The 24,386-nt window shown below is 46.9% G+C and overlaps 1 protein-coding gene across 3 annotated transcripts in view; it reads right to left on the minus strand.

Annotated features, from left to right (window-relative positions):
- Positions 1–4,344: 4,344 nt before the first annotated feature.
- The window catches only part of LPIN2 (lipin 2), an 81,693-nt gene continuing 61,651 nt past the window's right edge, over positions 4,345–24,386 (minus strand). For all 3 annotated transcript variants that reach the window (XM_067015757.1, XM_067015755.1, XM_067015756.1), the window contains 13 exons: positions 21,179–21,278; positions 18,015–18,202; positions 15,952–16,045; positions 13,843–13,912; positions 12,806–12,895; positions 10,470–10,552; positions 9,428–9,572; positions 8,373–8,521; positions 7,437–7,523; positions 6,314–6,466; positions 5,895–6,009; positions 5,180–5,283; positions 4,345–4,879 (listed from right to left, as the gene is read on the minus strand). In XM_067015757.1, coding sequence (XP_066871858.1) covers positions 4,735–4,879; positions 5,180–5,283; positions 5,895–6,009; positions 6,314–6,466; positions 7,437–7,523; positions 8,373–8,521; positions 9,428–9,572; positions 10,470–10,552; positions 12,806–12,895; positions 13,843–13,912; positions 15,952–16,045; positions 18,015–18,202; positions 21,179–21,278 — 1,523 coding nt within the window. In that variant the 3' untranslated portion in view covers positions 4,345–4,734. The remainder of the gene's footprint in view (positions 4,880–5,179; positions 5,284–5,894; positions 6,010–6,313; positions 6,467–7,436; positions 7,524–8,372; positions 8,522–9,427; positions 9,573–10,469; positions 10,553–12,805; positions 12,896–13,842; positions 13,913–15,951; positions 16,046–18,014; positions 18,203–21,178; positions 21,279–24,386) is intronic.

The following is a 24,386-nucleotide window of genomic DNA, read 5'->3' on the forward strand; positions in this document are numbered from 1 at the left end:
CCAGCCTTCTCCCTCACCCCCTCCACCAGCTAGGGTGAAGGGGCCAAGAACGGAAGGCGGGGCCTCTCTGTCCGGGGCATGGGGGTGGGCCAGCACGCTTGCCCCATTTCTACAGCTGGAGAATTGGCTAGCAGTGGCTTCCAAGAAATGACTCATGGGAAAAACCCCACTGCAGTGGAGCATTTTCAGGAAAACCCAGTGGGCACATGCTTCTGCTCTCTCCACCTCACACCCCCTTTAAAGACCTTACCTGGTGCCAAAGGGGACAAATGCTCAATAGCCAGAAAGGCAGGGAGCAGACAGAAGGTAGAGAATTACTTTCCTCCACTCCACAGACGGTGCTTAGAGCAGCAACTGAAACACCCCATCTGCCGGTGCATCCTGACTCATTTATTGACAACGGAGAAGTTCCGCTCTCTATCCACGACTGCAGCAGGTCCTGCGTTGACTTCAATGGGATGAAAGCTAGACCGTGGTTCACAGGAGTCAGCGTCTGTAGAAGGGAAAGGCTGTCCTCTTGCACAGAGAGAAGCGAGCTGGGCTGAGCTCAGGCTGGGAGGCTCAGAGCAGCTCCTCAAGACATCAGCGGCCCAGCGCTGTGAGCCTGGGAGTGAGACGTGTGGACCAGGCCCCTGGACTCTGATCAGGCACAAGGCTACAACTTCTGAAACAAGGGGTTGTTGAGAAGGTCAGGGCGCCCCCCGAGAGAAGCAGAGACAGTACCGGGATGTTCTGCCCCCACATCTAACATCAGCAAATGGCCTCACGCTGAAATGGTGAAAAACAACGAAAGACGACCAGCGGTGAAGACCACAAATCAGTGCAAACTTCGTTTTACATCATTCCCGTGTTAGTGCATTAACCTTTCTCAGTGACCCTATTATCTTATTTCTCACAATCTGCAGTTCGAAAGACGGATTTGTGATCAGAGGCATGTGAAACGTGGCTTTCCATGCATCCACACCCACTTCCTGAACACCCGCGCGTGCTGTCCCTGTCCCATCCCATCAACGGGGAAGGACAGCGCAGTCTGGCAGCGCGGCGGGCCACGGTGGAGCCGGCTCTCGGCGCTCCTGCCCAAGCGCTGGCAGCCGGTTCCTGATCGTGAACCTCCCTGTCTGAGCTCTTCCCTCTCTCGCGGAGCACACCCCACAGAGCCGCGGCTCCCTCCCCACCCCCCACCACCCCTCGCCCAGCCCACTCTGTTGCTTCGCAGAAAGCGGCAGCTTCCTCACGTGGAGGCGGAGGCGCACTCTCGAGCGGCCAGTGAGAGCCGGCAGGCTCAGTATGTGCTTAGCCGTCTGGGGGATAAAGATGCTCAAATAACATAACACGGGGGACGTGGTTTTTGATCCAAGATCACTTTGACTCTCCTAACAGCTGATGAAAACATCAGGACGGCTAAGTAGTATTCACCCAGAGGAAGGGTTTAATGCAAGGCGCTCAGGGGACCCCTGAAGGGCTGAGGGGCGGGGGAAGCAGCCTGGAGGGTGCCAGGGAGACTCCCCTAGAAATCACATATGTATGAATGGATCACTGCCTGGCAGAACCTACAAAGCAAGAGAGGTTAGTTCCTGTGGGTGTAGCCTCACTCTGGAGTCAGGTTTTATAAAAACAAGCACCAAAAAAGAAGTCCTTTCTATACACAAATATAAGTGTCAGCAAAGATCAAAATGCTAATTTATGGAAATTATCCATTTCTGGCAAGAGTTTAGAGAAGAGGATTTAATGTCCTCTGAAGGAGACAGTCAGATGCATTCAGTTTACGTTTGTTTATTGTTGTAACATTTTGTTTTGAACATCAAACACTGCACCAAAATATGAGCCATTTATCTTAAGACAGTTGTCTTCGCCATAAACTAAGTACTGAACTGATGTTTACAATTAATTTCTGACAACTTAAAAAACTTGTTAGTGGCACTGCTGTGCCTAATAATCAAATGTCATCACAGACTGAATGTAATGATTAAATTAAGAGTGAAGTTTTCCCTTCCCTTACCTTTAAAACAAACCAAAAAAGTTGTTTTCACCTGGAAAGAGCACTTACTTTAAACAAAAACTCAGTCTTTAACCAGTTTCATTAAACCCAGCATTCTCTAAAACAAGGCTTCCCAGAGTAACTATGGTGATACTTGAAAAGATGATAAAATTCCCTGGGAGAGTCTGTTTTCACCAACTTGCGAAACATGAGAGTTCACTCTCTGCCCATTTCTTCAGGTCTTGCCTGCAGCTTCAAGGACACACTCCAGAAGGGCCATGTGCAGCCAAAGGCACGAGTACTTTCCGGCTGCTTAGCTGGCTCTTGTTCCTAGATTGTCAACAGCTTTCATTTCATGACATTACACTAGTAAGTTTTTTCTTTCCAGTTGAAAACTATGCAGATGTTTTAAAGCACAGCAAACATGATACTGACACGTGGGCCAAGTCTGCATGCTCTGGGCCCACGCGTGCACTTCGTAAGCCCTGCAGAGATACAGACGTCAACACTACAGCCATACAAGCTTCAGCACGCGGACACCAAGGCAGATAGATATTCAAGTCTGGTTGGACTGGAAAGAGGGAAAGGGGCCACGGCCATTTCAACAGCGGAGCAGCGGACAGAGTGATTAGAAGAGCCCAGTCCACCTCGGCACCCCCCCCACCGCCGTCATGTCGCCCGTCCCCGAAAGCAGCGAGAGGCTGCTGCTCCTTCATTAGCTCCCATGAGAAGGGTCTGTGTACAAACACACTCGAGGGCATCTTTCACAGAAAGAACAAATGTCATTTGTACCAAATGGCAATGGATTTTCAGCACAAACTTAATACTTTCTTAACACTATAGTAATAGTAATCATCTACTTTGAGCAAGAGGGACTCCTTTAAATAAGGAAAAAGACTCAGGTTAATTAGCATATGTACCCACTGGATCAATCTGCGGTGACAAAATGACAAAGTCTAGTGCTGATGGCCCCCGGGCAGAGGGGTCAGCCCCCCTCAGTGCAGGGCTGGGAGACCTGGGTTCCCAGGTTTGACCCTCTAAGATGCCCGTGTCCAGAGAGAAGAGCTTATCGAGAAAAAGAAAGTGTCTAGTCAGAAACTCTTTAAAGGACAGCCAACAAAGGACAACAGAAGGTGTGTTATCAAGATTTCTGTACCACACATAGCAAAGCCCTACGAAGCTCAGGGTAACTGCCTAAAGCAAACGTGGGGCAACAGGCCGATGGCATCTATGAGATGAAGTAACTGCAGGGCCACCGTACGAGGAATTGATTTCACTAACTGGGCAGAACTTCATACAAACACAACCTACTTTCCCTGACCTACTGTACATAAATAAATTCTTTAAATGATGAGTTCTTGAGCTATTTACGGTGGGACGGTTTGCACCGGAGGAAGCGTGTGTGGCTCCACCAGCCTCTGCCACTGAGAGCTGCGTTCCGGGGACCATGCCATCGTCCCTGCACCCAACAGCACTGGGAAACACGGCTCAACCGAGTCAGGGACTTTCAACTCTCCAATCTGGAAAATAACTGCCCCCACTTCTCCAGCTCTAGATCAGTTATTATTTCGGTAGAGCAAACTACAAGGAGGAGTGCCCCCTGCCAGACCAGCACAAGGAAAGCACAGGTGGAATAGGAAACCGTGGGGGCCGGGGGCCGTGCCTGCACTGCTCTGCAGTGTTCCCATCGGCCACCCGCCCTCCGCTCTGGAACCTGCCCACTGCTCTCTCACCCAACGAAGGGCTGTGTGGGCCCTGCTGGTCCCAGGAGAGCTCCTGGCTAACAGTTCTCTCGATTTTAACACCAAGGTCGGACCATCCACACCCAGCCTCACCTCTGCAGGCTCGTGCTCACAGCTCTGCAGAGGCTTGTGGACAGAACCCCCCTTCCCTGGGGCGGCCTGCTCGGGTCCGACAAGAGCTCGTCACAACCAGGCTGGGGGACGGAGAAAGGACCCTTCCCAGGACCCGTCACAAGTGCCCATCTGCATTTCCAAGGCCTCCCTGAGAACAGAGCTGTTCCTTGCTGTTTTACCAACTTCGGCTGCTAGGACGGCTCTTACGGGCATCACATACATCCTGCAAGACCTGCTCCTTCCTGCCGGTCCGAGACACGACACCTCAGTTCAGGTCCCCACCGTGGAATAGTCACAGGTGAGAAGGCAATGATATAAGGACCTTATGTTCCTCCGAAGCCCACGTTTGTCATCCTGGGGGCCCGAGCAAGCGTCCCGTTTCCGTGGAGCAGGGAGGGAGGAGCCCACAGAAGAAATGTGCACAGGTGATTTGGACCAACATCACCAACTGGACCCTGATCCCCTGAAGAAAGCCCTCCTTTTTAGAGAGAAACACTCTCAACTGCCCAGTGGAAATTAGAACACTTTACTTTGTGCAACGTTTTGGTCCCCTCTTAGCTTCTTTTTTCTTCTTTTTAAATCAAGCAATTAAAGGAGCACCCAGCACACAACCCAGAGCGTGGGGGAGGACCGGCCAGCGACAGGAGCCCAGGCCTCTGGCCTGAGGCCCGAGCTCCCCTCCGTAGTGCCCAGCAGCAGCCCCTCGGGGCCTGGGAGGGGGAAGCGGGGAGGCGGTTCCAGCCCCAGCAGCTTTCCCGTCCCTGCTGGTGCCCGGCTGTCGGCACGTCTTGTCCCACACCTGAGGCCGGGAGGGGACCCCACGTCCTCTGTCCACCGGAAGGGCCGGTCACCTGCCCCAGCTGCGAGGCGGGTGACAGGGGCGTCGGCTGGAGGCGCGCCTCAGGCCAGGTCATCCAGGTCCACCTGAGGGAGCGGGTCTCGCCAGTGGCAGAAGGAGCTGAACTCCGGGCACGGAAAGGCAGAGCTCTGCTCCTTGCTCAGAAGCGGGAATACGTGCTCCACCAGCTCGCTCAGCCTGTGGTACCTGGCGGAAGGCAGCAGGGAGGAAACACAGCAACTGTTAGTCGTCAGTTGACCTGAGCGCACAGACTGTCGGTTGTGCAGCCAGTCACTCAGATTCCGCAGATGGCAAGGATCCCAGACAGGCCTCCTTCTCAGGGCATCGCCGCCCTCTTCAAAGTCTAGGCCCCTCAGCAACCCCCCCAATAGCTACGGCATAGGAGAAGATACCCTGGCAGAGGGGAAAGCCTCCAAAGGCACGTGCAGTTCTGATTCTTGGCCCCTGGCTGCAGGGCTCCAGGCCGAGAAGCGGGAACGCACTTACGATGACTTGTTTCCTTTGGTCCTTTCTTGTATCAGCTCACCCTTGGGGTTCACGGTGAAGATTCTGCAGTCTGGAACTCCAACTTGTGTGTAAGCGTAGACATCCTGCAGCAGAAAAGAAGGGGCAGGGTGATTACAGAGAGAAGAAATGAGGAGATGATCCTGCGGTTCCTGTGAGCCAGAAAATCACCTCGACAGGAGACTGTGTATGGAAATCACGTGGAGCTGGTGCGGCGCAGCTTTGCCACTGGAGCCGAGCTTTAGACAAACACAAACTAAAGAGCGGAGCCACCGCAGAGGGCGCTCGGGAAGCCAGAAAACTTGGGTGCCACGGACGCCAGGGGCCCCAGAGCAGGAGAGGGGAAGCGGTAATCAAGGGGGGCCCTCGAGACCTGGTTCTGGGGCGAATCCAAGACTCGGCTTAGAATCACTCAGAACATGAGTTGGAACTGAGTGAGGAAATGGAATTGAAGCCACAGAGACAGAGGGCATGCCCTTTGTCACACACCTACATTCTGGGGCACATCGCCACCGACAGGCCCTTCCCAACTGCTGGAGAAAATTTACAAGATAAAGTGAAAGCCTACTCAGCAGAACAGACACTCAGTGTGCCTATACAACTGGTCTGAGAATTAACACAGGGCTATACCCTAAAAGTACACTCCTCTGAGTTTCACACACCACATCCGAACGTGTAGCCCAGAAGACACACTTACATTTGGACGGTTTCCAAAGGCCGCATAGAAGGGCTGCTTAGACGGGGCAAAGAGATTCTTGATATCATTTAGACACTCAATTTTGAACTTCTCTGGTTTCTTTTCTATTACTTCCCTAGAAGAAGAAAATACAAATATAATCACCAAATCCAAAATGGTAGTTTTTCTTCGTATGTGGTCCTAAAAAGATTTTAGAGTGCTCACAACCACCCATTTTTTAAATCCTTCATAAGCGGTATCTTTCTCCTTCTTTGCCAACCTGACTTCTCAACCGTGTCTGACACAGACCAGGTGAGCTATGTGTGAGTTAGAACAATACAGAACTGAGATGCAGAAGCTCTGCAACAGATCCAGTCTCGTCAGGCCCCCGTGTGCGCGCAGGTGCACGCACACGCACACGCACACGCACACAGAGGCACCTGTGGAAAGCGGAGAACAGGCTGCTGGGGGACAGCATCAGGGGGCCGCGGGGCAGGATCGTGCCCTTGTCGTTGACCCAGTGCAGGTAGCCGCGGGTCATGTCGGCCATGCCAATGGCGCGGGCGGAGCAGTATAGGAACTTGTAGCCATTCCTGAAAGAGAACGCGTCCTGTTTAGCCTGTGTGCTTTGGCTAAAGGGGGAAAAAGTGCGTTTTTCTTTTTAAAGGTCCAAATAAAGTTCCTCTCGTTTACTATGAAAATCAAATTCTTAAATTTAATAGAAAAATTGTTAGGATTATAAAGATCTCACCATTCCATCAAAAACACCATGGGGGGAAAATGGAAGTACATGCAACTAGGGATTACACTAAATTTACAAGTAATGATATAGCTTCAGCATCTGGTCCATGGAAGCCAAATTACAAAACAGACAAAAATCTGAGGTTATCTTTAAACAATCTGCTATAGATGAAAGATACAAAGGATTTTACTTATATAGGCAATTTCCAGAATGCAAGTCATTCTAAAAAACAAGAAGCAAAACTTTACCTGGGTAACTGACATACTCATAATTTTCATATTATGACATTTTCAACTTGTGCTTAAGACACTGTAATTCCGCAGATCAACTTAACTCATAGGTATTGGGATCCCACAAAGGCCACAGCACTATTTTCTCACAAAAAAAGTACCCTGACAGAGAGGACCCCATGGTAAATTGATTACCCCATGCATGCATGTATTACCTACTTAAAGAAATACAATTAAAAATACTCAAAAAACCAAAACTGAAAATTGGCTCTCTTGTTAAATTACAGCTAAAACCCCCAAGTACAGCTATGATTATAGACACAGGTAGTGCCTACAACCCACAGCCCTGTGAAAACAAGATGACAAGGTTAACATGCGTAACAACGCATACCATGCCAGGCACAGAGCTCCTATCCCCCAGATGGTGGCTCACAGTTTCCCCTGCGTGTGGCTCTAGGAAGGGGTGGGAAAGGAGAGCGGGAATAGCTGGATCATGAACAAGATTTCTGTGGACTGGCTGATGATGGACACTCTTTTTCTATAGTTCAAGCAAAATTCTAGCTCACCAGACACGTGGGTCGGGATACCTACTCATTGATGGAATGGTAGAGCTTTGCGATACCCTGATGAGTCCAGTCTTTACCCAGCTGTGGAAGGATCTGTCCTAAAGCATCAGACCTAAGAGGGCAGAAACAGAAAAAGGTATCAGGAATCAAGCATATAAAGCCAAGTGTTTACCTATTTAGTTAAATACCAGCTGCCAGCAGCTGCCGGATGGGGGAGGGGTGGAGGGACAATCCCTAAAGGCGGTTTCCTTGGCCTGTGCACAGGAGACAAGGACCCCACAAGCTTCCAGAAGAGTGATCAGACATGTGGGAATTGACCACCACACATCATGTTTTTCTCCTCCCTAATCTCAACAGCTTCTTCTTCCCCCTCATACAGAATTTGGAGACCAAAAGACTAAATCCTCCCCGAAATTATCATTATTATTATTATTTTTTGGCTGCTCTGCATGGCTTGCGGGATCTCAGCTCCCCCACCAGGGACAGAACCTGGGCCACCGTACTCGTAACCACTGGGCCTCCAGGGAATTCCCCAAGAGTTATTTTTGACGTTACGTCTGTACGGTCCCACCTATTTCCTCCCTCCATAAGATGACTCTGTGGGGACCGCACTCAGGACGTCTCAGTGTGTACAGTTTAAAAACTCTCCTGGGCTTCCCTGGTGGCGCAGTGGTTGAGAGTCCGCCTGCCGATGCAGGGTACACGGGTTCGTGCCCCGGTCCGGGAAGATCCCACATGCCGCGGAGCAGCTGGGCCCGCGAGCCATGGCCGCTGAGCCTGCGCGTCCGGAGCCTGTGCTCCGCAACGGGAGAGGCCACAGCAGTTGAGAGGCCCGCGTACCGCAAAACAAACAAACAAAAAACACTCCTGATGGTGGCTCGTTGCCCAGGTGAGGGACTCACCCTGTCCACCACACACTGAGCTGGGCGCCCTTCCCTGTCACCCCAAGGCTCCTGCTTACTTGGTTATCGTCCCGTCGATGTCAGAAATGATGACCTTGTCATTCCAGTCCCACAGGTAAATGGTCCCCGCACAGCGGCAGGTGCCTTGATACTGGGTTGTAATGCTAAACACGACGTCATTTGGGCCGTCTTGGAGCTTCAGTTTTGCCTTTTATAAAAAGTATAAGAATAAACAAAATCAGAGAGTTTTGAAAATTAATGGCACATCACTTTGATGGAATTACATGCAACAATTAAGTCATACTTTCCAGGAATACGTGGTCAGAGAAATTGCTTATGACACAATGTTATGTGAAAAAGGATCCCAGCCTCTTAAATATATAAATGTGTGTGAACACAGAAAGAATGGACGGAAATACACAAGACATAGTAACTGTTAAAAAAAAAAAAAAAGCAAAGAAAATCAGCAGAAAAGAGTTTTGGAACAGAATCTGAACATTCCCCAAACCAGCAGCAGCGTTTTGGGACCCCAGCTCAAGAAGGATGGCCCAGGGCTGTGCCCGTGGCTCACACGAGCCACTGCCTGAACCATGTGTTAGGTGCCAGGCACTTTTCTGATCGCAATCCACCCCGCCCCCCGCCAACCTTTTCCTACGTACCCAGGACTGCCCTGGAGCACAACAGGACAATTTCATATTGAAAATGGGTGGAAGTCAGGGAGTGGGAAATAAACAGGAAGGGGGAAACTGCATCTAAGTAAGAAAATGTCATTTCCCTATGGTTGTGGCTTCTAAAAGACAGTGTGTGGCCCAGTGCCGGGTCAAATGTATAAGATTCATCCTGGAAACAGGCTGAGAACACAGATGCCCTGGTTTACTCCCAGACATGGAGGTGGGAGGCCCGGGGGTGGAGGAGGAGGAAGTGTGCTGCATGTCCTCAGGTGGTCCCGGTGTGAGGGACGCTGCTCTCCCGGACGTAGGTGAGCGTTTCCACAACCACACACTGTGCCGCGTGTGTAAGGCTTGGGGCCAGGTGGACAGGAGAGGAGACCCGTCAAGTTAAACAGTTACTGAGCTCATGTGACTTGGATCCACCCAGACCACATGCAACTCACAATCTGGTCTGAGGACAGACGAAGAGACTTCTTATAGGAGGTGGTGCTGCTGTAGCTCAGCGGCTCCGTAGGAATGGGGTCCACTTGGATGGATTCTTCCAGCTCCTGGGACCCCTCGTCACTTGATGAGTCTTCCTCAGCCCGCCTGTTCAACACAACCCCGTTACTGAAGAGGCAGCAGGACGTTTTACAGACGACAGCTTTTCATTTAGGATCAAGAAGAGAAAGAGATCCCAAATCCATTCTAAGAGGAGCCGTTCCCCAGACCCAGGGTCCACACCTGCGTATTCCTCCTCCCTCTACAACTGACCAGCGGTTACTCGCCCACTGTGACTGGCCATTTTCTGCTACAACCAGTGAATGCTACTAGGTCCGCTGATTCTTATTGAAAAGGATATGTATGTTTCTAAAGATACAAATCTTTAGAATCTTTCTTAGTGATTTAAGAAACTAACAAGATTTTATATAGTTCTTTCAAAAGAAGAGGGTAAAGAGCAAGAAGATAGATAAACCCAAGTGTTTAGAGAACGGGAAGAGAAAAGAACCTGATGGAGGAAGAAACAGGGTGGCAGAAACAAGAATGGGGTATGTCGTGGCACCTCCCCTCGGGGCAGCCAATCCACATGTCCAAGGCGGTTCTACTCCTTCCAAGAAATGAAAGGGACCCACGCCCAACTCAGATCTTGTTACGTCTCCCCTGCTGTGCCTGACAGCCAGGGAGCAGGGAACCAGGGACAGCACATCTCACAATTCCACAAGATCTGCTTCCCAAAGGCCTGCATTTCAGGGCATCCGAGTCCACGGCCCCAGCAGTGAGAGTGCTGAGTCCTAACACTGGACCGCCGGGGAAGTCCTGAAGCTGATGATACTTTTTAAAGCAAAGCGGAAGTTACCATCTGCTAACTGAGCAGCAGAAGGAAGCCACTGACAGTCATGCACGTCCTCAGGACAAAGACATTTCTGACTAAGAATTAAAACGGCCAACATCAGCTTGAATGCAAGGGCCGAGGCGGGGGAGCCTGGAGAGACCGGGGGCCCCCACCTGCCACTGGCCGTCTCCTTCGCGCTCGATGGCTGGTCCATGGGCGGGGGCACCTCTGACTTCCCTTCCTTGGCCTCTGGCAGCTGGAACGGCAAGATAACAATGACAACGTGCAGTTCTCCCCCTACGGACAAGCAAAAATTCATCAGTAGCTCTCTCCAGGAACGAGCAAAACCGCTTTCTGAATCCGCAACTTAGTATGGTACTGGCACAAAAACAGAAAAATAGATCAATGGAACAGGATAGAAAGCCCAGAGATACACCCACACACATATGGTCACCTTACCTTTGATAAAGGAGGGAAGGATATACAGTGGAGAAAAGACAGCCTCTTCAATAAGTGGTGCTGGGAAAACTGGACAGCTACCCGTAGAAGTATGAAATTAGAACACTCCCTAACACCACACACAAAAATAAACTCAAAATGGATTAAAGACCTAAATGTAAGGCCAGACACTATCAAACTCTTAGAGGAAAACATAGGCAGGACACTCTATGACATAAACCACAGCAAGATCCTTTTTGACCCATCTCCTAGAGAAATGGAAATAAAAACAAAAATAAACAAATGGGATCTAATGAAACTTAAAAGCTTTTGCACAGCAAAGGAAACCATAAACAAGACCAAAAGACAACCCTCAAAATGGGAGAAAATATTTGCAAATGAAGCAACTGACAAAGGATTAATCTCCAAAATTTATAAGCAACTCATGCAGCTCAATAACAAAAAAACAAACAACCCAATCCAAAAATGGGCAGAAGAACTAAATAGACATTTCTCCAAAGAAGATATACAGATTGCCAACAAACACATGAAAGAATGCTCAACATCATTAATCATTAGAGAAATGCAAATCAAAACTACAATGAGATATCACCTCACACTGGTCAGATTGGCCATCATCAAAAACTCTAGAAACAATAAATGCTGGAGAGGGTGTGGAGAAAAGGGAACCCTCTTGCACTGCTGGTGGGAATGTCAATTGATATAGCCACTATGGAGATTCCTTAAAAAACTACAAATAGAACTACCATATATGACCCCGCAATCCCACTACTAGGCATATACCCTGAGAAAACCATAATTCAAAAAGAGTCATGTACCAAAATGTTTATTGCAGCTCTATTTACGATAGCCAGGACATGGAAGCAACCTAAGTGTCCATCAACAGATGAATGGATAAAGAAGATGTGGTACATATATACAATGGAATATTACTCAGCCATAAAAAGAAATGAAACTGAGTTATTTGTAATGAGGTGGATAGACCTGGAGTCTGTCATACAGAGTGAAGTAAGTCAGAAGGAGAAAAACAAATACTGTATGCTAACACATATATATGGAATCTAAGAAAAAAAAATGTCATGAAGAGATTAGTGGTAGGACTGGAATAAAACACAGACCTACTAGAGCATGAACTTGAGGATATGGGGAGGGGGAAGGGTAAGCTGTGACGATGTGAGAGAGTGGCAGGGACATATACACACTACCAAAAGTAAATTAGATAGCTAGTGGGAAGCTGCCGCATAGCACAGGGAGTTCACCTCTGTGCTTTGAGACCACCTAGAGGGGTGGGATAGGGAGGGTGGGAGGGAGGGTGATGCAAGAGGGAAGAGATATGGGAAGATATGTATATGTATAACTGATTCACTTTGTTGTAAAGGAGAAACTAACACACTATTGTAAAACAGTTATACTCAAATAAAGATGTTTAAAAAAAAAAAACGCTTACGAAACAAACTTCCTCTAGTTTGAGCCAAAAGGACAGAAACTTGAGACAGAAGTCATATGTTGTTTGTGCAAAAAGCTGCCACCACAAAGTCAGGGGCAGGAATTGCTGAGAACACCAGCTCAGTCACACAGTGTAATACAACCAGGTCCACAGCAGGATGCTGGACCTGCAGAGCAGAGGGGGCTGATGCCCCTCCCTCCAGTGGGGAAAGGTGGCAAGCTCTGGCTTCCATCCAGTGACGCAGCGCGGTGGAAATGGCATAAGCTCTGGGGGTAGACTTAAGGTCACACCCCAGCTCCAGCCCTCACCAGTTATGTGCCCTCGGTCAAGCTACATCACCTCCTCGTGCTCCAGTTTCCTCACCTGTAAAACAGGAATCCAAACACCTATACTGTTGGGCTGTGGTAAAGGTGAGAGATAATGCATGTGAAGCACCTAGCATCAGACTTGCACACGAAACTGTTCAAACATGGTGACTACTAATATTAAAAGAGTATTACGTGGCCCAACTTGACTTGTGCTTGGCAAAAAGGGTTTTTTTTGAATAAACTAGAGACTCACTTCTTTTCAGCTCATGGAAAGGATTACCTCCAGCTCAGTTACCTGTTTGGTTATGCTCTCTCTCTTACGCCAAAACCACCAGCGACCAGATTTCTTTGGCATCTTATCTTTGACCCAGGACTCAACTGTGGCCTGAAAACAATCAACACAGGTGAGTGTAGCCATCTGTCAGTCACAAGGCACTTGACTCCTTTCAACCATTAACGTATAGGATGGTGAGCAACGCTTTCCACACCTCCCAGACTCCTCTGAAAGATGGACAGTGTCCTCTTCTGTGGCAGTTCTGTGGAATGAGATTGGGTGGTCTGGCTACATAGGAGCAGCCCTCTTAGGGGCTGGCAGGCAGCCTGCTCTCATTTCTCTACCGTTGGGAAATGTGGTTCTCATGAGTTATGAGGACCAGCTAGGCTGATGATGTCGTCTTGGTGGACAGATTCAAAGCAAAGCTTCATGTTCTACATAACAGACTTTTTTTTTTTTTTTTTTTTTTTTTTTTTGCGGTACGTGGGCCTCTCACTTTTGTGGCCTCTCCCGTTGCGGAGCACAGGCTGCGGACACGCAGGCTCAGCGGCCATGCCTCACGGGCCCAGCCGCTCCGCGGCATGTGGGATCTTCCCGGACCGGGGGCACGAACCCGTGTCCCCTGCATCGGTAGGTGGATTCTCAACCACAGTGCCACCAAGGAAGCCCCATAACAGGCTTTTAAACCACGAGCTGAATGAACCACACCAATGCCACACTTCTGGTGGCCACATCACCCTCTTCTTGCTGCTTCTTTCCATATTAATGGGAAGAAATGTTTTCATTTATTCTATATTTAACTAACAATTAGTAAAATCTCTCAACCTTCATATACCATCAAAAACCGGTATAAATATCTAGTAAAAATGGCAAAGATATGGCGGCCCAGCTAATTTCCTACACTCTGGGGTATGAGATAATCTGAGTGATAATATTAATTTTAGAATATTAAATAACACTGCACAGTACCCAGTTTAGAAATATGCACATCTGGATTTTTCAAAGCACTACATGCTGTAGATACCTCTGAGGGGGCAACAAATAGCGGAGGATCTCACCTTAGGTAAGCTCTTCTGGAAGACCTGCAGGCTGAGGATCATGGGAGCCGCCAACGCCCAGTTGTAGTAACTGTGAGAGTAAAACCGTGCAAGACCGTCACACGAGAGGAGAGGGCAGGAGGGACAAATACCACATAAAATGCCTTATTCTCTTCAATAAAAAGATGATCAGCTCAGTTGCTTGCCACATAAGTAATCTTTGCTTCAAGCCAAACTTCTCTGAGCAGAGAAGCAGCACAATGTACTGGGTGGGCCAAAACGTTTGCTCGTTTTTTTCCGTAGGATGGCTCTAGTAGCACTCAGTTGTCTTTAACTTCATTTGAAACAATTTTGTTAGATTGTATTGTGACATGTGACAGCATACATTAAAAAAAAGACTTATGGGGCTTCCCTAGTGGCGCAGTGGTTAAGCAGCCACCTGCCAATGCAGGGGACACGGGTTTGATCCCTGGTCCAGGAAGATCCCACATGCTGCAGAGCAACTAAGTCCATGTGCCACAACTACTGAGCCCGTGCGCCACAACTACGGAGACTGTGCACCACAACTACTGAAGCCCACGCACCTAGAGCCCGTGCTCTGCAACAAGAGAAGCCACCACAATGAGAAGCCCACACACCACAATGAAGAGTAGCCCCCACTCGCCACAACTAGAGAAAGCCCGCGCGCAGCAACGAAGACCCAATGCAACCAAAAATAAATAAATAAATTTAAAAGAAAGAAAGAAAGACATCAAAACTGGTGAGTTTTTGTGTAGCCATTTTAACACTGAAGATGGAAGAAAAAAGCAACATTTTCAGCAAATTATGCTTTATGATTTCAAGAAAGGTAAAAATGCAACTGAAACGCACAAAAAGATTTGTGCAGTGTATGGATGGAGAAGGTGCTGTGACTGACTGAAGGTTTCAAAAGTGGTTTGTGAAGTTTCGTGCTGGAGATTTTCACTGGATGATGCTCCACAGTCAGGGTAGACCAGCTGAAGTTGACAGCGATCAAACCAAAACCGTAATTGAGAACAATCAACGTTATAGCACATGGGAGATAGCTGACATACTCAAAACATGAGTATGAAAATCGTTTGCACCAGCCTGGTTATGTGAATCGCTTTGATGTTTGGGTTCCACATAAGTTAAGGGAAAAACACCTTCTTGACCATATTTCTGCATGTGATTCTCTACTGAAATGTAATGAAAACGTTCTGTTTTTAAAGCAAATTGTGCTGGGCGATGAAAAGTGGATACTGTACAACAATGTGGAACGGAAGAGAGTGTGGGGCAAGCGAAATGAACCACCACCAACCACACCAAAGGCCAGTCTTCATCCAAAGAAGACGATGTGTATGTGGTGGGGTTGGAAGGGAGTCCTCTATTATGAGCTCCTTCCGGAAAACCAAATGATTAATTCCAACAAGTACCTCTCCCAATTAGACCAATGAAAGCGGCACTTGAAGAAAAGCAACCAGAATTAGTCAACAGAAAACGCATAATCTTCCATCAGGATAACCAGAATCAGTCAACAGAAAACACGTAATCTTCCATCAGGATAACCCAAGACCGCATGTTTCTTTGATGACTGGCAAAAACTGTTACAGCTTGGCTGGAAAGTTCTGATTCATCTGCCATATTCACCAGACACTGCACCTTCGGATTTCCATTTATTTAGGTCTTTACAAAATTCTCTTAATGGAAGAAAATTTCAATTCCCGGGAAGACTGTAAAAGGCACCTGGAACAGTTCTTTGCTCAAAAAAGATTAAAAGATTTGGGAAGATGGAATTATGAAGTTGCCCGAAAAATGGCAGAAGGTAGTGGAACGAGAGGGTGAATACGTTGTTCAATAAAGTTCTTGGTGAAAATGAAAAATGTGCATTTTACTTAAAAAACCGAAGGCACTTTTTGGCCCACCCAATATAAACAGACTAGCATTTCAACACCTCATTTGAAAATAAAGCTGAGGCTTTACCTTCACTTCAAAGTCACTCACTGCCCATATTAGCTCGTTTATATGAAATCTCATATTTTATAGCGAGAAAGACTGTAATGGTTAAAAACAGCACTTGGGGAAAAAAAACCTGCAAGAGTATTTAATAATTACAAAAGCAAGAGTATTTACCGGTTATATATCCGTATTACAAGGTTGGGATTGTCTATAAGTCCAGGGTTTTCTGCAAATTCATGGTAAGTAATGATATGCTCCATAAATTTCTCTGCAGTGTAAAACAATAATTATCCATTTGGTTAGAGATTACATAAATAAATACCCATATGAGATCATCACAATACTCCCTACATTGAAGGGACTATAAGATTTTAAAAGTCCTTTAAAAGAAACAAACAAAAAACCCAACAACTAACTTTTCTATATGCATCAAAAGCAAACGTCAGACACTTGAGGTTGTTTTCTCCCAGGACAAGAAAGAGCACTTCTTTTCTACTCCCCCTCTGCTACCACTCCTCCTGCAGATGGGAAAAAACAAAACCCAAAACCAACCAACCAAACAAAGAAAAATGGGAGAAAGGGATAAACCAGGACTCCTAGGAAAATAGATTACAGATGTGGCGAGAGGGAGGAAGATACGAAGGCACAGATGTGCACACACTCCACTCCATAACCAGGGAAAACTGTGAGCTTCGTTCTTATAAGCAGGAGAGACTGCATAACTGGGGAACACTCGTGGGGGTCTTACAGCGTTAAGTGCACAAGTACAAGCTACGTTAGAAAACACAATCAAAACATTTTACAAGGCTTGGAGGAAAAACACCAAACACACGCCAGAATTTGGCGTAGGGTCTCGTCAAGAAATAAATCCCAAGCTCTTGTAGAATAAACGAGAACTGTGCATGAATTTCTGTATGCTGATCGCAACGCTGCGCTCTAATGCAGGCCAACAGAGACAATTCTCCCTGGGGTTGTTCCTCCTGGCAATCTGTATATTTATTACTTTTACTTGCCATTTCTGCCTCCCCCACTGACAAACTCTACTTAAGTGAACAATATTCTTTTTAAGCATAAATTTTATAGTTTACATAAATTGTATATCCCCTCCTCCGCCTATATTTTTTAAAGTGAAGGCTTAGGAGGATTATAATTAAAATGTGACCTACTTAACTTTGTCCCTAGAAGGAACCACTGGCCATAATAACACGCTCTTAATTTCTAGCAAAAAGTTAAACAAATAGAATTAAGGGCTTCCCTGGTGGCGCAGTGGTTGAGAATCCGCCTGCCGATGCAGGGGACGCGGGTTCGTGCCCCGGTCCGGGAAGATCCCACATGCTGTGGAGTGGCTGGGCCCGTGAGCCATGGCTGCTGAGCCTGCGCGTCCGGAGCCTGGGCTCCGCAACGGGAGAGGCCACAACAGTGAGAGGCCCGCGTACCACACACACACACACACACACACACACACAAAGAATTAAGAGGTGGAAAAGAGGCACAGTGATCACCCTGTGATGCTAAGAAAAAGAAGATTCAGGGAAGCACAGACGTGAGGCTCAGGGTGCCTGGCCTACCACATGCAGAAGATGAAGGATGATGTTAGTTGTAAAAAGAAAATCTTTCCTTAGAGGAAAGTCAATCAAGGGCCACTAGCCAAACTGAGAAAACATTAAGAAGAGTTCAGTTTACAAAAGGAGGGAAAACCAGAAAGGCCAAATAACTTGGGACAGACGTACACACGGCTGCTCAAGCCACAGCAGAGTCATCTGAACCGGCCCCGCTACGCAGTTCCCTTGTCTTGTCTTGAGCAACTTTACTCTCCTGCGCCAACTCTCAAGATGAGACAGAAAGTAATCCCTTCTACCTTTAGCCAGAAACATCCATCTACTCAGAAGATAATCAATTTTGGCAGCCCCAGGCCCTCCTCTCCTGTCCCAGGCTCGGGGCAGCCAGGCCCCAGTCCCACAACTATTCTTCCAACAACCTTACAGAAGAGAAGGTGGCCAGAGCTGCAATGACCCCGGCCGCCCAGCAAGCGGGCCGCCAGAGACCTCGGCCCCAGACACGTGTCCTCTCCCACCCACTTACCTGTGGAGTCACCCCAACACGAGGTACCTAAGTGAAGGGCCAAGAGTCCGACAGCAAAGGGGGACCCTGGTTACCTGCACAAGACCCCGCGAGCTGGATTCCCATAACGGCTCGAGGCTGCTTTCTCAGGGGGGCAGGCGTGGCTGCTGGCCTACCTTTAGAAATCTCTCCGTTTTCACTGAGGCCCCCGCAGAGGGACAGGGTGACGTCGGGCAAGTCCATGGCAGAGTCCGAGAGGCACTCGGTGCCACTGTCGGCGGCCGCGCTGCCCACAGACTGTGGGGACTGGGAGCCAGAGAGCGTGTCGGACTCGGGCCACTGCCTGGATCCGGGCTCCGACTCGCTGCAGGAGAAAAGCACGGGCTTTCACACAACTGCCCGCGTTCCCAGCTTTCCAACCACAGGGCTCCCTCGGCACTTTCAATAGGAGCAGTGACCTGCCATCGGCCACAGCTTTCCTTAGGGAGTGTTGAGAATCCTATCATAGATGACACTAAAATAACCTAATAGCACTGCTGAGAAATTAACTGAATACAGTGAACATACCACAAACATCACTACTGTCATTCACAATAATGAAAACTTTTCAAAGATGGCCATTCTGACTTAAAGGGGTAAAAGAGTTATAAGCATTTATTTACCTCTGTATGATGAAAATGACAGAGTAATTTTTTCTAAATCATCTGTTACTTCACAAAATAGAAGAAATTAACCAAGTGAAAATTCTCAGGAGCCTAGACACACCTCAAGAAAGAAATGTACTGAGAAACTAGAAATAAGCTGTTCTTACAACTAGTGAGCGCCAGAACCAAAGTCGAGGATATTCAATATTTTCACTTTTCTAAATAAGGCACAGAAGCTAGGTTTTAGAAGCTGATCCTAAAGGAAACTTTCTGTAATGGAGCATAAGTTTGAGAAAAAAAAAAAACACAAGGAAATGGTGCCGTAAGTCTCTTAGTCATAAATGTTTACTGCCCTATTTCAAAGTCACACTGAAATACTGTTCTGGAATTTTCAAATTCTTTTACTTTTTTTTTTTTTTTTTTTTTTAAAAGCCAGTATAGGGCTTCCCTGGTGGCGCAGTGGTTGAGAATCCGCCTGCCGATGCAGGAGACACGGGTTCGTGCCCTGGTCCGGGAAGATCCCACATGCCGCGGAGCAACTAAGCCCGTGAGCCATGGCCGCTGAGCCTGTGCGTCCAGAGCCTGTGCTCTGCAACGGGAGAGGCCACAACAGTGAGAGGCCCGCATACCGCAAAAAAAAAAAAAAAAAAAAAAAGCCAGTATATGAATGTATGCTATCCAGTGAAGTTATATGATCTTTAGGAAAAAATTTGAAATTTGAGCAGTAGGTGGCAGCAGAGTATAGATATGTCATAAATAGAAAGCGGTTTCAAACACGATCATGTTTTGTATTTGAGCCTTTGAAGAAAACTTTAGGTTTTTGGGAATTCTCTCTCCTAAGAGCAATGTACACACATATCACAATATTGAGATCAATCGGATCAACAGAATGTGTTCCTCACTGGAAATGGTGAAAAAGCCAAAGCCACCTAAAGCAGCAAAACCTGCTGTTATGCTGGGGTCCCAGTGCAGGCCGACCCCGGGGTAAAACACAAACACCCTTGTCTTCAACCTCCTGGGCACACGGCTAGGTCCCCCTGCAGTCACGTGTGGCCACTTGATCAGATGACTGAGCTGTCCATGTGGACAGAAGGTGTGTGCTGTGTCCTTCCCAAGCTGGGCCCCTGAATAAACTGCCCTGTGTGATCCTCTCCTTTCCCCACTGAGGCCCCGGAGGGCATGGTGGAGTCTCAGGATGGAAGGAGCTTGCGTTCCTGAGCCCCTGTGTGCAAGGCCTCCCACCAAACACCAGCACGAGAACAGCATCATGTGAGCAAGAAATAAATTGCTGTGGTCAAGCCACCAAGGTCTTGAGTTTTATCAGTCAGAGCAGCTGGTGTGACCCTCACCGACGCCACCACTTAAATACATAGAGGACCCACCTGACTCAACAGGCCGCCAAACCCATGAGACTGATGTGATTTAGGTTAAAGTTGAGCTCTAATTACAAATACTGGCTATTCAGTCAAGACAGCAATGGTCACGAAGATAAAACAAATGCTTACGAGCATTTCAATAATCTCACTGTCTCTAAATGTTTATGAATGTCTCAAGAAACAACCAGCTTCTGAGGTAAGAGGCCTGCTTGGTGAATGGCAACAGTCCCAGACGGTGAAGTTATAACAGCACAGGGAGGCCCCACTGCAGTAGTCACGCTTCCCCGTTCTGTAAAAGGGAAACTAAGAAATCTGTCTTAGGAATCCCAGTGTAAATAAATGATTAAGGACTGGGAGACTGGAAACAAAGAGATAATTTTAAGACAGCTTATATTTTAACTTTCTTATTGGGGAAAAAAAAAAAAAAAAGGACCAGTTTTCAGTTCTGTCACCTTAAAACCCCAGCTATTACTTCAAAAGAAGTGGATACTTGGAGACAAATGTAGGGCAGAAAGCTAGGAAGGAGTTTTAAGGATATTCCAAAAATATCTGTAAAAATGTAAGTATCTTCTTCTCAATCCCATCTTTCTATTTTAAATAAAAACTTAAGACATGCTTTTCAATAATTTACCTAAAAGTGTTTAATTACGCGTGACTATGGCTCAGTATATTGAAGCCATACTTCTCACGAGAAAAGTAAATTGTTTTTTATAATCATAGATAGAGTATTATCATGGAATTTCCCCAAGAATGGAAGTGACATTGGGAAACTAGCACAAGTCTATCTCTGCTGACATCTCAGTGTTATTTTCAAGGTGAGAGTCACGGAGGAGAAGGGGGAGGGGGTGCCAGGAGGTGCTGAGAGCTGAGCTCCAGGGGTGCACAGGCTCTTGAAGGGGCCCCACCAGACCCAGGACTGCAAGCGGAGACTCACTGAAGAGTGGAGGCCTCCTTTGTAAAGCATCTCTGACAAAAGATATTTTACCTTTAAAACACATACTAAAGGAAACAAATGCTAATGAACAGGAGGTGCTAAACTGAAGTCACGTCCACTGTTAGGCCCTTATGTAGGCTTCACTAGTGCACCTTACCTTCTTACTGTATTGAAAATTTTTTCATAAATAGGTAAATTATTAATTTCAAATCACTATAGTCAAAACAACACATGCACAATTTCTGAATTTTCCAAAATCTGAAGCAATCATCCAACTTAGCTAAAGGATACCACCCCCTTGCTCCTTTTTCTCAGACAGAATGCTTTGCTCTAGAAACATCGAGAATATTTCAGAGCTGCCCACTCTTCAATATAAAATCCAGTACCTTTTGGGGAAATAGAGAGCTGCAACCTCAGGTTCTAGCGCCTTTAGGTCATCCAGGTAAATATCATCAGGTCCCTGGTGTTGGCTTCTCTTGTGGACACCTGTTTTTGTTTAAAAAAAAAAAATTGGAGAACTTGGTTATTCTTCATCTACAACTCTGCAAGAAAACAAAGGTTTGCAATTAATAAAACAGACCGTGATTGGAATTGCGTTTTTTTTTTTTTTTTTTTTTTTTTGCAGTACACAGGCCTCTCACTGTTGTGGTCTCTCCCGTTGCGGAGCACAGGCTCCGGACACACAGGCTCAGCGGCCACGGCTCACGGGCCCAGCCACTCCGTGGCATGTGGGATCTTCCCAGACCGGGGCACAAACCCGTGTCCCCTGCATCGGCAGGCGGACTCTCAACCACTGCGCCAACAGGGAAGCCCTTGCATTGTATTTTTAAAGGTGTCAACTAACCTCTTTCCCTGTGTGGGTTCTCATCATCCATGAGAATGGAAGAGGGCGTTAGGGTCGCACTCCTGACAGCCACCCAATGAACACACGCTGAGTCACACATTCTTTCACCTGCTCTCACGTGAATAATCCTGGGCCCTAAATCGTTTACACTTGAAGGTTAACGTTTACTATATTTACAGCACAAACAAAGGAGACCGAACCAGAACCTGACATGACCACCAGCATCGAGAAAGAGGCCATCATTCTAAAGCCATGAGGGTAGGCTTGCGGGGAACAGGGTGCACTCGGTGCCTGTGGAGGGCAGGACCCCTCACCATGGGCAAACCTGGCAGTCAATGCCTTCGACACAGGATCACGGTTAGCATCTCATAGTGGGACATGATGAGATGCAGTAGGGAGCATCTTCAATTCAAAAAATAAAGAGTGCTTCCCTGGTGGCGCAGTGGTTGAGAGTCTGCCTGCCGATGCAGGGGACACGGGTTCGTGCCCCGGTCCAGGAAGATCTCACATGCCGCAGAGAGGCTACGCCTGTGAGCCGTGGCCGCTGAGTCTGCGCATCCGGAGCCTGTGCTCCGCAACGGGAGAAGCCACAACAGTGAGAGGCCCGCATACCGCAAAAAATAATAATAATAATAAATAAAGAATATTTAACCCAAATCCAATCACACCTCTAGAGCTGTGCTGCCCACTCATCACTGCCACACGTGGCTGCTGTGCACGTGACCTGACCTAATGTGAGTGAGGTCTGTAAAACGTGAGAAGTGTGTGCGTGTTTCTTTAATTCTATGCTATTTCAACACGTGCACTTCATGAGTCTACCATCACAGTCAATATAAAATACTGTCACCACACAGATCCTGCTGCGACCATTTACATCTCTACCCACATCTCTCTTGTTCCCTCCCCCACCCCACTGCTAACCCCCGGCGGCCGCTAATCTGTTCTTCCTTTCTCTAACTTGGTAACTTCAAGCATGTTATATAAATAGAATCATACAACATGTAACTTTTTGACACTGGCTTGCTTGCTTTCTTTTTTTCTTTCTTGTTCTTGCTTTCTTTACTCATCATAATTTCCTCAGATTCATCCAAGTTCTTGTGTATTATCACTAGTTTGTTCCTTTTTTCCCCTTAGTATTTCATGGTATGAAGTACTTATTACAGGTTGCTTATCCATTCACCATTCAAAGGACATCTGGGTTGTTTTTAGTTTGAGACTATTAAGTATAAAATTGCTATTAAAATTACCGTACAGGTTTTTGTGTGAACATAATTTTCACTTGTCTGGTATATTTTCCCAGAATTATGATACAATGCCTCTGCTTCCTCACCAACATTTGATGGCACTACTATTTTTATTTTGGTCATTCTGGTTTTAGTTTATATATATCCAAAGAACAATGATGTTAAACAAACAAACAAAAAAAAACCGAAACACAAGAGCTTCCCTGGTGGTGCAGTGGTTGGGAGTCCACCTGCCGATGCAGGGGACACGGGTTCATGCCCTGGTCTGGGAAGATCCCACATGCCACAAAGCGGCTGGGCCCGTGAGCCATGGCCGCTGAGCCTGCGCGTCGGAGCCTATGCTCCGCAGCGGGAGAGGCCACAAGAGTGAGAGGCCTGCGTACCACAAAAAATAAAAATAAAATTAAAAAAAAAAAAAAAAAAAAAAAGCTATTCTAGGTACATTTGGGGAACATGAATATGAATTCAAGATGACAGTGGAATTGTGGTTATGCAGAGGATGTTTTATCCTTAGAAGGTATGTCTTGAGTGCGAAATGTCATCACGCCTGCAACTTGTTTTCAAACGGCTTAAAATAAACTGTGTGTGAGTGGAGAGACAAAGCAAATGTGGATTAAACTTTTTATAATAAAAAGTTGGGGGGAAGAAAGAATGAGGCCAAATCCACGGTGGAAACCACCACTCGGTGTTCTATCTCCAGTCAGTTCCTGCCTTGAGTGCCGAGAACAGGGGTCATTATTCCCTGGACTAAAACCGGAACATGGGATGCCCCCTTAGCAGTTCTTAAGAGTAGCACACGTGGTTTGAGAAGATGGGCTGAGCTAGGAAGAAGCAGGTACCGAGTTCCTCACCAGCCGGGTGAGCACATGTGGCCACAAACACCCCTGACAGTCATACTCTTTTATTTTAAATAAACTGTTTCTGAGTGACCTTGAAGGTCCATACCTGTAGTGGCCATTAAGTCAGTTTGTGATCATCTAACTTATGGTGCTGGCATTTTTTGAAAAGTGAAGTAGGTATTTGGCTCTATGTGACAATTGAGTATTTTTAGGGAAGGTTTTACTTCCCTAAAAATAGGCCCAAAGCCAGTGTTCAGATATACTGTATCCAGTATCAATGGATAACTTTTTTTCAACAGTAAGAATGTTCTGATGGATGTCAACTGCTTTCCAAAAGTGAGAGCTGCTGAGCCAGGAGCTGCACCCTGTCTTCTAACTGTTAGAGGATTCCAATCAATAGTCAAAAGAGGAGAACACACACTAGTAACTGGTGTGCATTTATTTAGGGCCCATATTATTGCAACAAAAGTACTTAGTTTGGCCTCAACTAACCAGATGTTTCAGGTGTAAGCATTTCTCTAGTCTAATTTTTTCTGTTAAACATAACTGTTTAGGATTCTACTTCACGTTATTGACACACCTAGTCATTAAAGGGGTTAACTTTAGTCATTAACTGATTTTAATGCTTTCATAAGTTTTTCAATAAATGCTTCTCAGGGGCCTGAGC

This window comes from Kogia breviceps, chromosome 15 (genome assembly GCF_026419965.1).
Source record: "Kogia breviceps isolate mKogBre1 chromosome 15, mKogBre1 haplotype 1, whole genome shotgun sequence".
NCBI lineage: Eukaryota > Metazoa > Chordata > Mammalia > Artiodactyla > Physeteridae > Kogia > Kogia breviceps.